Here is a 15,015-nt window from a genome sequence, read left to right on the forward strand (position 1 = left end):
AAAAATGCACCTGGTGCAGAAACTTTGGATGGGCTTATAATAAGCGAGACGCTCGCGTTCACTCTAGACAGTGTTAGCTGCTCAGTTGCTTTCTCTCATGACACATTGCAACACAGCTAAAATATTCCATATATGTTTGACCTGTTATTGAAAGTAACCTACATTTACCTGTTAATGCCTTCATATGCACCTGTAAAAGCTGTTGAGTTGTGTTTGAGTTGAGTCAGGTGCGACTTGCGAAAAGGCCGTTTGCAAAATATGCTTTTGTAATTCCGCTTGGTGGCACTAATGTCGAGCGGTAAACCAATGAGAATGCGGGTCAATGATGACGATACATAACAACAGAGCGTAGGCGCCAAAGATGTTCTAGATCCGCTTACCCGAAACTCTTCGTAACTGGCAGGTTTGAAGTTTGAATTTCCGTTGTTCGTCAAATAAATAAATGACAGAGAGTTACATACGTATTGCCAACATTTCATCATGTAAGCTTTATGGTACACCTCAAAAAAGGAAATTTATAGTAATTTATAATGTTAATGTTAAGTAGCAAGTCCACAAATGGCTTGGGTATGCAAAGCATTCGCAGCTTTTATGGACCATACATCCCTGATAGCAGCATATATTACATTTCCATTAGAGACATATGTTTAGCTGTCCAAATACTTTGTGTCATGTTGTGTATCAATCTTCATAACAGATAAAATTCTAAAGAAAAAAATTGCCTTTTAATGCTGTGAATTAATAGGAAATCATGTTGGGCTCAGAACAGATCCATGATCTTCATCCGCATACCTGTCATAAATATGCATTTTAAGTATTTGTAATTATCAGAATATGCGGTTGATGTGATGTAATCAAGGATACATCTTTTTTTTTTTTGCATTCAAACACTCTCTTATTATAATTGTCTAGATATATGATATCTAGCATATTACAACATGCACCCTCATTTCTTATGATGCATATTTGATGCAGGTCTAGAACAGGTAGAATTTGTTTGTATGTGTTTTTCTTTTCTTTACTTTTTTACTTATCATATTTCTCACCATTGGCATTTGAGTAGCCGCCCCCTCGTTCATACAGACCCAAATATACATATATGTCCTTGCCACAAAAAAAAGCAGTTTTATACAAAAAGCAGTGTCACACAAATAGGACATCTGAATGCTCTGTGTTCATAAAACACAATACCCAGATGACATACGGCATTCTCTGGGATTTTGTAGCAAGTGCACACTTTGCTATCCCATGTTGCTGTGGGAACTGATAAGCTGAGAGATTAGAAAAGTAGTTTTTTTCCTGAATTAATCAACTTCTTATGCTATCTCATTGAGTTTTCTGTGAATATGTCTTTTCTCTCTTTCTCGTTTTCTTTACTCTTTAAATTCTTATTTTCCTTTTTGGGTTTAGCTAACTCTGACTTCCTCCCTCAGTAAAGAAGTTACTGCAATATTACTTTATATAAGTGCTAAAGTGTTTATATACACTCACCAGCCACTTTATTAGGTACACCTGTCCAACTGCTCGTTAACACTTAATTTCTAAGCAGCCAATCACATGGCGGCAACTCAGTGCATTTAGGCATGTAGACATGGTCAAGACAATCTCCTGTAGTTCAAACCGAGCATCAGTATGGGGAAGAAAGTTGATTTGAGTGACTTTGAACGTGGCATGATTGTTGGTGCCAGAAGGGCTGGTCTGAGTATTTCAGAAACTGCTAATCTACTGGGATTTTCACGCACAACCATCTCTAGGAAATGCCTTGTTGATGCCAGAGGTCAGAGGAGAATAGCCAGACTGGTTCGAGCTGATAGAAGGGCAACAGTGACTGAAATAACCACTCGTTACAACCGAGGTATGCAGCAAAGCATTTGTGAAGCCACAACACGCACAACCTTGAGGCGGATGGGCTACAACAGCAGAAGACTCCACCGGGTACCACTCATCTCCACTACAAATAGGAAAAAGAGGCTACAATTTGCAAGAGCTCACCAAAATTGAACAGTTGAAGACTGGAAAAATGTTGCCTGGTCTGATGAGTCTCGATTTCTGTTGAGACATTCAGATGTTAGAGTCAGAATTTGGCGTAAACAGAATGAGAACATGGAACCATCATGCCTTGTTACCACTGTGCAGGCTGGTGGTGGTGGTGTAATGGTGTGGGGGATGTTTTCCTGGCACACTTTAGGCCCCTTAGTGCCAATTGGGCATCGTTTAAATGCCACGGCCTACCTGAGCATTGTTTCTGACCATGTCCATCCCTTTATGGCCACCATGTACCCATCCTCTGATGGCTACTTCCACCATGTCACAAAGCTCTAATCATTTCAAATTGGTTTCTTGAACATGACAATGAGTTCACTGTACTAAAATGGCCTCCACAGTCACCAGATCTCAACCCAATAGAGCATCTTTGGGATGTGGTGGAACGGGAGATTCGCATCATGGATGTGCAGCCGACAAATCTGCGGCAACTGTGTGATGCCATCATGTCAATATGGACCAAACTCCCTGAGGAATGCTTCCAGCACCTTGTTGAATCTATGCCACGAAGAATTGAGGCAGTTCTGAAGGCAAAAGGGGGTCCAACCCGTTACTAGCATGGGGTACCTAATAAAGTGGCCGGTGAGTGTATATATATATATATATATATATATATATATATATATATTTTGTTTTACCCAAGTTTGAACTGCATTTCATTCAGGGTCATAAAGCTCAGTGGAATTTGATGCTGAAGCAAACAGTGACTTGGGAGTTGGTACTGAGATGTGGATTTGTGTGAGCATGTGTATGTGTGTGTGTTTATATCTCCCAAGTTTATGTATGTACACTGCCGTTCAAAAGGTAGGGGTCACTATAGATTTTTAAAGAAATTAATTATTGGATTCAGCAAGGATGGATTATATTGATCAAAAGTGACAGTAAAGATATTTATAATGTTAAACCACAAAAAATATTTAGCAGCACAACTGTCAATCATCATAGACTGATTTCTGAAGGATCATGTGACACTGAAGACTGGAGTAATGATGTTGAAAATTCAGATTCACAGGAATTAATGACATTTTACAATATATTCAAAAAGAAAACCGTTCTTTTAAATTGTAATAATATTTCACAATATTACTGTTTTGCTGTAATTTCATTTCAAATAAATGCAGGCTTGGAGCATAAGAGACTTCATAAAAAAAAACAATAAAAAAAAATCTTATCGACCCCAAACTTTTGAACTGTACATTATGAGTAATTTACATACATTTCAGAAACCAAGTACAATGTGGTCTCATGCTATGCGTACTGTATATGTGTGCAGTGTTGTAGTAGAATACCTCTCTATGGCCACTGTGTCTTGTGATGATCACTGTAACGTTCCTCACCGTATCATTCTGTGTGGTGTACTGTGACGTGTCTTTAACACTGCCTCTGGCCCTCAGTTTGTGTGCTGCTGTGGTAAGTGTCTTTTTCCGTCTCCACTGCTTCTGTGTCTAACCAGGTTCTCTGTGTCTTTCTTTTTTCTCTTTATTTATATATCTCTCTCTCTCTCCTTATTCCCTCCCCTCTTTCGCTCTGTTTTTGGCCTCTCCATCCTAATTTACTGCATGAACCCCATCTCCACCTTTTTCTTCTTTTGAGTGCGATCTCTGTTTCTCTCTCCTTCTCTTTCATGCCTGGGGTCACCCACTGTTAATGTGCTTTGTCTTGTGTAAATGTGGCCCTGTGTGCTTCATATGTGTGTATTTGTATGAACATATTTTTGGCGTGTCTTGTGCTTGTATGGAAATGGCTGTATAGCAGCCAAGGAGGAAAGGAAGGCACCGGGGAGATAATCTCACTGTATGTGCAACCTCTCTAGTTCATTATTACTTTTTTCTCCATCATCACTCTGTTTGACCCTGTCTGACTCTAACATCTGTCTTTCTGTCTCTCTGGCCAATTCTCTGGAAATCACATCTGTGCCTGAATATTTCATGAGAAAATACTAGAAAAAACTTCCAATACTGTAACGTTGTTGTTGTTGTTTGACATTTGTGTACTTTTTATTTATTTATTAAAAGACCCATTATTTCAGCCATTGTAGCAAACTTAATTCAAATTGTTTGATGAAATAATAGTCAAAATTAACTGAAAAAAGTAAGGAAATTAAGGAATAATCATACGTATGTAATATTTAACATATGTATTTAAAAGAAAATTATATATATACACAGTTGTAATCAAAATTATTCAACCCACATTGCAAATCAGGTTTATAGGCAAAATGTACAGACTTTCAGCTGTTTGCAATGAACAAATCAAATAAAAGTAATTGAAATAGCTCAACACAACAAAAGTTTCAAGTGGTTTCCACAAATTCAACTGAAAATACAACTTTTGATAACTTCTGCAATCTCAAAATTATTCAACCACTTCATGGCAAGCATCTTTAGTACACCTGTAGAACACCCTTTTGCTGTTATGACCTTCTGCAAACGAGATGTATAACCAGACACCAGCTTCTGGCAAGCGTTTCTGAGGTATCTTAGCCCATTCCTCATCATGAGCAATGGCCTCCAGTTCAGTAATATTCAGTAACCGCCGCCTTCAAATCCCACCAGATATTTTCTATAGGGCACTGCGCTTACCCCTGGGTTACCGTCGTTCTAAACACCGCATTTAACCCCGGGTAAAGGAGCGTTTCACACTTGCAATTTAAATGCGGGGTTAGCACCGCTTTTTACCCGGGGTTATGAAACCCTGCTCTGGAGCAGTGCAAGCACCTCTTTTGCGGTGTTATCTCCGCATTGCAGTGTCGAACGTGTACAGTGCGAAACGATTAGGTGTTAGAATGTTACAACTAGATGCTTAGCAACCAACAACCAATCGCGTGCCTTATATTCATGTGCTTTGGGCAGTCACTAAAAAAACGTGCGATGTATATAAACAGTCGTTTCTGCGCCGGATAGGAAAAATATCAAACGGCAATGGAAAAAGCGACAATTGGAGTGAAGAACCTTTAAAGCTCAAAAAAACCTTGATATTACAGTAAGCAATGTGTAACATCATGCGCAATGCTAGAGCCTTTATGTAAGCAGGTCACGTGCTGTCTTTGTCCAGTCAGTAACATTGACAGCGCAAATATGAAAATAAGGACTTTAACCCAGGGTTTAGGAATGTGCAGTGTGAAACTGCAGCTCATGAATACCCAGGATTAACTGTTAACCCCGGGTATAGTATGAGCAGTGATAAACGTGAATAAAGATAACCCAGGATTCCGTTTACCCAGGGTTTAGAATGATTCAGGGTTAACTATTTCAAGCGTGAAAACCCCTTATGGGGTTCAAGTCAGGCGACTGATGGCCACTGTAGAATCTTCCAGGACTTCTTCTGCGACCAAGCCTTGGTGAAATTTGAAGTGTGCTTGGGATCATTGTCCTGTTGGAAGGTCCAATGACGCCTAAGCTTCAGCTTCCTCACTGACGGCATGACGTTTTCTCCTAGGATTTCCTGATACTTCAATAAATCCATCTTCCCTTCCACACGCTGCAGGTTTCCAGTGCCAGAGAATGCAAAGCAGCCCCAGAGCATCACCGAGCGCCACCATGCTTAACTGTAGAAAAAGTGTTCTTTTCGGCATATGCTTCATTCTTCTTCCTCCAGACGTATCACTGATCCAGGGGGCTGAAAAGGTCCAGTTTTGTTTCATCGCTCCACAGAACAGAATCCCTTCTATAATAATACATTTTATTTGGTGCCTTTCTCGGCACTCAAGGACACCGTACAGGGATACAAAATGCATTTATAAGCAGCAAAAAATAAGGAATAGAACAACGTTAAAAACAACAGAAAGAGGCAGAGCAATTGAGATCAAGTGAAATAGGCAGTTTTAAACAGATGTGTTTTGAGTTGCAATTTGAAATGGGAGAATGTATCCATGTTTCTGAGTTGGGGTGGTAATGAGTTCCAGAGATGGGGAGCAGAGCAGCTACTCCCCATAGGGGTGAGACGGGCGGGGTGAGACGGGCGGGGGGCAGACAGGTGTATGGAGGAAGAGGGTGTGGCTTCTGTGGCTTATTTAAATGATTTTTAGCACTTGTGCTTTTGTGTCAGTAGTGGTGTACGTCTTGGAGTTCTGGCATGGAAACCACATGCGTTTAGTACTCGCCTTACTGTGCAAGCTGAAACCTGAGTACCTGTTGCCACCAAGTCTGGCTGCAGGTCGTTTGCAGTCACTCGAGGGTTTTTCTGAACCTGTCTTCTCAGAAATATGGTTGCAGCTGTTGATAGCTTCCTTTTTCTGCCCTGTCCAGGTAGTGTAACCACTGTTCCTTTAACTTTCTGCAAACTATGCTTCCAACGGTGTCTTTAGGAACATTTAGTAACTTCGCTATCTTTTTGTATCCTGTTCCTTGTTTGTGAAGGGTGATGATATCTTCTGTTAACTTTTTGGAGCATTATTTTGCCATATTTCTAACATGCCAGTTCAGATATTTCATGTTCTATAGCTCAAGCACACCTGGTGCAACTAATGAAACTCTTGATTAGTTGTGTCAAGTGCTTGAGACAAAACCTGTTTTGCAGATTTGTGCTATTGTGAGGGATTCTATTGAGGGGGTTGAATAATTTTGAGATTTATTTTTGCCAATAAACCTGATTTTCAATGGGGGTTGAATAATGAATGTGTATATGTGTATATATATAGCATATATATACCATTATTATTTGTACAGCACAGACATATTTTTAGATTTGTGTGCAGATAAAATCACACAAAACTCCTTGTCTGCCTCCTCCTAATTTATATCTGCTATCATTGTGCTTTGCAACACTCATTATGTGCTGTGCTCATGTGCATGTTACATGCATATGTATCCGCAGTCTTTGTGCGTGAGTCTGCAATTATCTGTGCTATGACTGTGAGCGTGTGACTGTGTTGCTGTGCAGAGACGTGCGTTTTGATTTTCAATGCGTCACTGGGAGAAAAGAGGGACTTTCTAAGGCGTTTTTTATTTTATTTGTTATTTTATTATTTTCAGAAAAGTTGGGATGTGTTATTGAGTAACACATACATCTATACTGGAATATAGTTGTTGAATGCAACACACGATGAAGGAACAACCACTTGTCCTCAGCAAATAAATAATATAAATGAAAACATCAAATATAACCTACAAATATAATGCTACTGTGATGGAAGTGGGTGAGACAAAAATAATACATATTGTTGCTTTCTATAAAATGCAAAACTGTAAGGTAACATTACTCTGCACTGTTTTCAAAAATAGAGATATGAAAATTGACTTGCTGCACTCTCCTAGTCTGTATTTGCTCCAGGTTACACATCAAAATGGGTGTATGATTTCTATCAAATTTCGATTTGTATCAGATTTCTACAAATGAATCAGTAACTGAAAACTCTTGATGGTATGTAATGTTCCATCCACGACTCTAGGTGTCAGTGTTGATGGTGTTTGATAGTGAAGCTGCACCAAAACAGTCAAATTCATGCTTTTTTGAGATGGAAAGGCTCTAATCAGACTAGAGCAAAGGGTCCAGGGCTTGAGCCACAGCAAACCACCCCCCTCTGCACGTCCCTCTTCATGGACCATATATTTGGTGTTGCCCCACACATTCTCTCTAAAGCCTGGACAGCCCCCTCTCTTCGCTCTTTGCTATGTGCATGACTGTGAGTGATGGATAGAGGGGTCTGCTGGAAGAAATGTGCTTCTCTCAAATGTTGTAGTAGAATGTTTTTATAACCAATAAGTATTTTGACTTCATAGATTCAGTCCTGGATGCATGCAAGGCACGACCTTTTGCAGCTATCTTTCGGTTTCTCTCTCTTTTTTTCATATTTTTTCTATCTTTCTCTTCTTCTCGGTCTCTGCATGATGAATGGTGATTTTGTTTATTTGTTCGCTGGTATCGGCTGAGTGTGTTCGTCAGGTCATACACAATAATATCACACCAACTCCCAGACCTGCAGAATTAAACACAAGTTTGAAGTCATCATATTGCCCATTTACACCTGGTATTAAGATATGTTTGGGTAGATCCGATCACAAATGATCTGCACTATCTACAGACGAAAGCAGGGTGCTTCTCTTGTCTTCCAGTAAAAATATCTTAAAATATCCTTAAAACAAGATCAATTTACTTGAGAAGTAAAAGTATGTAAAATAATGACTTGTTGTTTTTGGAGATATATCCATTACCCCAGTCTTCAGTGTCACATGATCCTTCAGAAATCATTCTAATATCCTGAATTGTTGCTCAAGGAAAAAAAAAATTTGTATTATCAATGTTGAAAACAATTGTGCTCCTAAATACTTTGTGGAAACTGAGAGATGTTTTTTTCAGGATTCTTTGATGTATAGAAAGTTCAAAAGAACAGCATTTATTTTAAGTAAAAATCTTTTGATTTATTGTATCCTTGCTAAATAAAAGTGTGTATATATATATATATATATATATATATATATATATATATATATATATTTATTATTATTATTATAATATATATATATATATATATATATATATTTTTTTTTTTTTTTTTTTCTCTTTTTTTTTTCTTACTGACCCCAATCTTTTGAATGATTCTTCAAGTGATGTATATTTTCACAAAATTGGATACGGTTTCCCTTGTTATCAATATATTATATTATCAAAAGTGGCCACAGGAGACTCCTATGTCTCAGCTGACCGCTTGTGTCGGGATCACCCGAGACGGATGTTAATACCAGGTGTAAACAAGGCCGTACATTCGCACGACCATCTGCCTGCCGTTACTAAATACTACAGAAATGAAGCTCCCCTCTCAAATCTTCCAGACCCATCTATTTCCAATAAACAGAAAACTTTCTCTTCCTTCGCTCCCTTTTCTTTTCTCTCCCTACCTCTTTCTCTGTCCTGTGCCGACTCTTTCAGCAGACAATCACCGATAACAGTCCTATGAAGCGCTCCGCTTCATCTCTGGGACACGGGCGTCCAGGCCGCTCAATGCGGGGTGAGGACTACGCCATGGAGAGGGTCATCCCAGAAGAGGGTCACAGACATGGGCATCGCCATCGAGACCGCAGTCACCGCACGTCAGAGCGGTCCCTGAGCCGCTACACTGATGCTGACACAGGTCAGAAACGAAAGCATATATATTTCTGTGTATAAGATAATAGGAGAGCTAATACTAGTAGCTTTTTTCTCTCTCTGGCTGTGGCCTAGCAGGTCTTGGTACTGATCTCAGCACCACCACACAGTCAGGAGACCTGCCATCCAAGGAGAGGGACCGGGGCCGGGCCAAAGACCGCAAGCACCACCATCATCACCATCACCACCACAGTTCTGTAGATAAGGAGCACTACGGACATGAGAGAGAACGAGGGGACTACAGCCACAGACAGTCTAGAGAGGGAGAACGCCGCTGGTCCCGCTCACCGAGTGAGGGCAGAGAGTGCCTGACTCACAGACAGGTGGGCGATTCATTCATAATGAACATGTGCTCTTAATGCATCTTATCACAGTTGAGCATTTCTGCAGCACTGAAGAAAAAATAAAAAAATAAATCTCTTAATCAGTAATTTTGCCTTCACTGTTTTCTGGTAAAATGATCTAAGCATCCTTTTTTTTTTTACATTTACAAAGAAAGAACAAAACTATATATATATATATATATATATATACATACATAAATACATACATACATACATACATACAGCGCATCCGGAAAGTATTCACAGTGCTTCACTTTTTCCACATTTTGTTATGTTACAGCCTTATTCCAAAATGGATTAAATTCATTATTTTCCTCAAAATTCTACAAACAATACCCCGTAATGACAATGTGAAAGAAGTTTGTTTGAAATCTTTGCAAGTTTTTCAAAAATGAAAAACGAAAAATGTACATAAATGTTCATTGCCTTTGCTCAATACTTTGCTGAGACACCTTTGCCACCAATTACAGCCTTAAATCTTTTTGAGTATGATGCTACAATCTTGGCACTCCTATTTTTGGTCAGTTTCTCCCATTCTTATTGGCAGAACCTCTCAAGCTCCATCAGGTTGAATGGTGCACAGCCATTTTCAGATCTCTCCAGAAATGTTCAATCGGGTTCAAGTCTGGGCTCTGGCTGGGCCACTCAAGGACATTCACAGAGTTGTCCCGTAGCCACTCCTTTGTTATCTTGGCTGTGTGCTTAGGGTCGTTGTCCTGTTGGAAGATGATCCGTCGCCCCAGTCTGAGGTCCAGAGCGCTCTGGAGCAGGTTTTCATCAAGGATGTCTCTGTAAATTGCTGCATTCATCTTTCCCTCGATCCTAGTCTCCCAGTCAGTTCATGATGCTGAAAAACATCCCCACAGCATGATGCTGCCACTACCATGCTTCACTGTAGGGATGGTATTGGCCAGGTGATGAGCGGTGCCTGGTTTCCTCTAGACATGACGCTCGCCATTCAGGCCAAAAAGTTCAATCTTTGTTTTTATCAGACCAGAGAATTTTGTTTCTCAGGGTGAGAGTCCTCCGGGTGGGCTGTCATGTGCCTTTTACGGGGAGAGCCGGGGCTTCCGTCTGGCCACTCTACCATACAGGCCTGATTGGTGGAGTGCGGCAGAGATGGTTGTTCTTCTGGAAGGTTCTCCTCTCTCCACAGAGAAATGCTAGAGCTCTCTCAGAGTGACCATCGGGTTCTTGGTCACCTCCCTGACTAAGGCCCTTCTCCCCCGATCGCTCAGTTTGGCCGGGCGGCCAGCTCTAGGAAGAGTCTTGGTGGTTCCAAACTTCTTCCATTTACGGATGATGGAGGCCAGTGTGATCATTGGGACCTTCAATCCTGCAGAAATTGTTCTGTACCCTTTCCCCGATCTATGCCTCAATACAATCCTGTCTCGGATGTCTACAGACAATTCCTTGGACTTCGTGGCTTGGTTTGTGCTCTAATATGCACTGTTAAGACAGGTGTATGCCTTTCCAAATCATGTCCGATCAACTGAATTTACCACAGGTGGACTTCAATCAAGTTGTAGAAACACCTCAAAGGCTGCATTTACACTGCAAGTCTTAATGCACAGAAAAGATCTTTTGATCAGATCCGATTTTTTGGCCCGACTGTTTACACTCACTTTAGACAGGACTGGTATCCGATATCTGTGTACATTAATTCCCGCCCAATATGATTTTCGGTGATCGTTTTACTATCCAAATGGTATAGACCCTGATTTTGAATGGCCGTTATATTAAAATTATTTATATAATTCATGTCGGGTGGTCATGATTATTTTCCAGCATGGACAAGATACTGTCATTTGTTGTGCCAGAGTAAACGAGTTTTGAGTGTCATGGCAAAGGCTGTGAATACTTATTTACATGTGATTTTTTTTTTTTTTTTTTTTTTTTACTTGCAAAGATTTCAAACAAACTTTTTTCACGTTGTCATTACGGGGTATTGTTTGTAGAATTTTGCACAAAATAATGAATTTAATCCATTTGGGAATAAGGCTATAACATAACAAAATGTGGAAAAAGTGAAGCGCTGTGAATACTTTCCGGATGCACTGTATATATATATATATATATATTCTGTTTTACCCAAGTTTGAACTGCATTTCATTCAGGGTCATAAAGCTCAGTGGAATTTGATGCTGAAGCAAACAGTGACTTGGGAGTTGGTACTGAGATGTGGATTTGTGTGAGCTTGTGTATGTGTGTGTGTTTATATCTCCCAAGTTTATGTATGTACACTGCCGTTCAAAAGGTAGGGGTCACTATAGATCTTTAAAGAAATTAATTATTGGATTCAGCAAGGATAGATTATATTGATCAGAAGTGACAGTAAAGATATTTATAATGTTAAACCACAAAAAATATTTAGCAAATATATTTTATAGATGTTTCTTAAACAGTAAATCAGTGTATTATAATGATTTCTGAAGGATCATGTGACACTGAAGACAGGAGTTGTAATGATGCTGAAAATTCACCTTTGCCATCACAGGAATAAAATAGATTTGGGAAGAACAAAAAAAAATATTATTTTATTAATATTAATATTATTTATTTTTCCCCATATCTATTTTAAGAAATCTGTAATTTTAAAATGTAATATTTCACATTTGTTTTTTTGATCAATGAGAAATGAGCATAAGAACTTCTTTCAAAAACATTCAAACAAACTGTTTTGATTTTGTTTTTGTTTTTTACTGGAAAACAAGACAAAAATACTGATTGGGAAAATGATGTAATGATTTTTGCAGAGAAGCCATGTTTCTTGTATTAAAACAGGATGTTTAACTTAAAAGATCCATTTTTTTAGGTCTATTGTTGAGTCATTTTATTTTATGCTGTTTGTTATCTAAATAATATTGTGACAATATCTGATAGTCACGCCCAAAAATGATGTGATCAGTCTAAATTTCAGTTTCTTTTGAATTGACATTAACTAGCCTAGTTTGTCAAGAACAAACCTGAAGTTATTTTCACAGCTGCAACAGAATTCAATTCTTTTTGTTTTTTGTTTGTTTTTTCTTCCTTGTGTCCTCTCTTTTCCCTGTGATATGTTGCTTAATTTTGGTCGTTTATTTTATGGCTGTTTGCATCGGTCGCTTTGCTCTACTGCTTTGCAATGTCTCTCATTCTTGCATTTCTCTCTCTCTCTCTCTCTCTCTCTCTCTCTCTCTCTCTCTCTCTCTCTCTCTCTCTCTCTCTCTCTCTTTTATGACTGCGCTCTTTCCTCTCTTACTGCGGTGTTTGTTTGTTTGTGTGTGTATGTCACCTCCTACTGTCTTTCTTCTTGTTGTGTGGTTAATTTTGTGGTTCTGTTTTATTTGCCTTGTTCCATTTTCATGTAGGGCAGTAGTTCAGTAAGCGGCAGTCCAGTCCCCTCCACCTCCGGGACCAGCACTCCCCGCCGCGGCCGGCGTCAGCTTCCCCAAACCCCTGCCACGCCCCGGCCCCACGTCACCTATTCTCCTGTGGTCCGTAAGCCCATCGGTGGCACCCCCCCTCCCGGCCAGCAGAACCGACTCCCTACTCCGACCTCCCGTCGGTTCAGTCCGCCTGGCCCCGAGCCCCCGCTTCCCCCTCACCACCACCCGTCGCCTCCCCACCACGGCTCTCCCCGCTCCTCCCGTCATGCGCACTGGGGCCCTGGTCTTACGGAGAGTGTGGAGGGCGACGGTTTCTACGACGACCAAGACTACGAGTTCAATCACAACGAGCCCCCATCTTACGAGCAAAGCCCTGTGCAGGGCAACCCTCACCCACATTCCCCCAGGACTTCCCGCCACAGCACCCCCCCTCAGGGCCACCCGCGTCGCATGCCGAACGGCTACCGTTCGTCCTCGCCCTCTCCGCACCACCACGCCCCCACCCACCCAGGAACGCATAAGCCTCCTCATCCCAGAGGGCCCAGGAAGGGCCTCCATGAACCCTACAGTGAGACTGATGAGGATGACTGGTGCTAGCCTCTGGGACGGGGAGGGGCTAGTCCTTCCGCACTTTTCTGGAACGGACTGCCACCACACAGAGCGTAGGCTCACAGTAAAACAATACTCTCACTGGATTGGCAGATCTGTCCGGGGAAACACTTGGCAGTGCGCTGAATGTCCACAGGGGAAATCAAGGCATGATTCGTTTCTTTCTATTTCTTGTTTATTTTCCATTTCCTCTGCTGCCAAGTGTTTCTCTGAAAGCGACGGACCGCTGACAGTGAATATGATGACTAAAGAATATGAAATCCTGTTCCTAGCCTTTTTCTGAAGAATACAAAAAATGTTTTGATAAGGAGGAGGAATGTCTGAACTTTTTTCCCCCAGGACATTTCATGCAGTCCCTCCGGAAATGAGACGCTACAAACTCTCCTTTAGCACTCGTTTAAAAAAAGGTGGATCACTTTTTATTTCACAGAACTTGACTGGAGATTAATTTATTGCAAAAATCAGTCCAGATGCTGGGAAATATCGATGAGTTTTATCATCTATGTTTACTGTTAATAATTATCCCAGTTGAGGGGGAGGCGTTTGCCCGTGCGGGTAAGTTGTGGGTGGGAGATGGAGGTGAACTCACCTGAACTAAAATAGGAAAGCCCACCCTGCACTTCAGCCCCCCGAACGCAAGAAAGAAGAATCACAAACAAACAGACAAAACAGGAGAGAAAAACGAAAAGCTCCTCACTATTTCTTCTTCTTCGGCTTCGTCTTCTGCTTCTCATTGGAAACACTGGAGTTTGAATCTTCTGTTGCACTGCCCAGCTTTGTTTGAACTCCTAAAAAATAAATCCTTTGGAAATCCTGCATGATTGAAAAAAGAAAACAAGTTAAAAAATACACAGAAACTTTGGATAAAAGGGGGGATACATTTTTTTGGCTCCTTTGTCATGTCCGTGACGTTCTTTCTCTCTCCCGTCGACGCCCTCTGTCTCTCTCTCGCTACTCTCTGAGATCCCTCTCTCCTGAAGGATAGGGGAGATGAAGCCATTGCTAATGTTCAAACTACTAGTAAATGGGTGACCTGAGAGATGTTCGCAATTTTGTTGTACCAGATTTGGTGCCAAATACCACATACAATAAAGATTGTGAATCAAAAATAAACAGATAGCACAATTACTTTTTAAGCTTGAGACATTTGATAACATTTTATTTACATTCCTCTATCACTGTATAGATCATTTTCTCACTTGCACAAAAATGCAGATATAGTAGCACATTAAATACACTAACAGGCAAAGGATGAGTAAACATGCTCTTCCAGTCTTCCAGGGTACATGCAGAGAGAGAGAGAGATGGGGGGAGAAGAGAGAGAGAGAGAACCTCTCCATCTTTACATATGATTTCATGTTGATAATGACAATGTGTGTATAAAGATGATCACATAAATAAGTAATGATAAGTGATGATGGTGATGAAGATAATGATGATGCTTTTACTTTCATTTTCTACCTGTTTTTGTATTTGACTGCCGCTCTTTGTATTGCCATACTTGTTTCCATGTGAGTTTTGTGTAGATGGTGTGTGGAGCTCTGTGATAGTGATCCATTATGGGCTAT

General features: G+C 40.5%; 1 protein-coding gene across 21 annotated transcripts in view; it reads left to right on the forward strand.

Moving 5' to 3' along the window:
• Nucleotides 1-14,129, forward strand: part of cacna1aa (calcium channel, voltage-dependent, P/Q type, alpha 1A subunit, a) — a 118,904-nt gene extending 104,775 nt beyond the window's left edge. For 5 of the 21 annotated variants that reach the window (XM_056255145.1, XM_056255140.1, XM_056255138.1 and 2 more), the window contains 4 exons: nt 3,796-3,837; nt 8,911-9,112; nt 9,202-9,449; nt 12,821-14,129. In XM_056255145.1, coding sequence (XP_056111120.1) covers nt 3,796-3,837; nt 8,911-9,112; nt 9,202-9,449; nt 12,821-13,435 — 1,107 coding nt within the window. In that variant the 3' untranslated portion in view covers nt 13,436-14,129. The remainder of the gene's footprint in view (nt 1-3,795; nt 3,838-8,910; nt 9,113-9,201; nt 9,450-12,820) is intronic. The other 16 variants (XM_056255144.1, XM_056255156.1, XM_056255158.1 and 13 more) reach the window with 7 other exon arrangements.
• The last annotated feature ends 886 nt before the right edge of the window (nt 14,130-15,015 follow it).

Source organism: Rhinichthys klamathensis, unplaced genomic scaffold (genome assembly GCF_029890125.1).
Source record: "Rhinichthys klamathensis goyatoka isolate OS25496 unplaced genomic scaffold, OSU_Roscu_1.1 h1tg000119l_1, whole genome shotgun sequence".
Classification (NCBI taxonomy): Eukaryota; Metazoa; Chordata; class Actinopteri; order Cypriniformes; family Leuciscidae; genus Rhinichthys; species Rhinichthys klamathensis.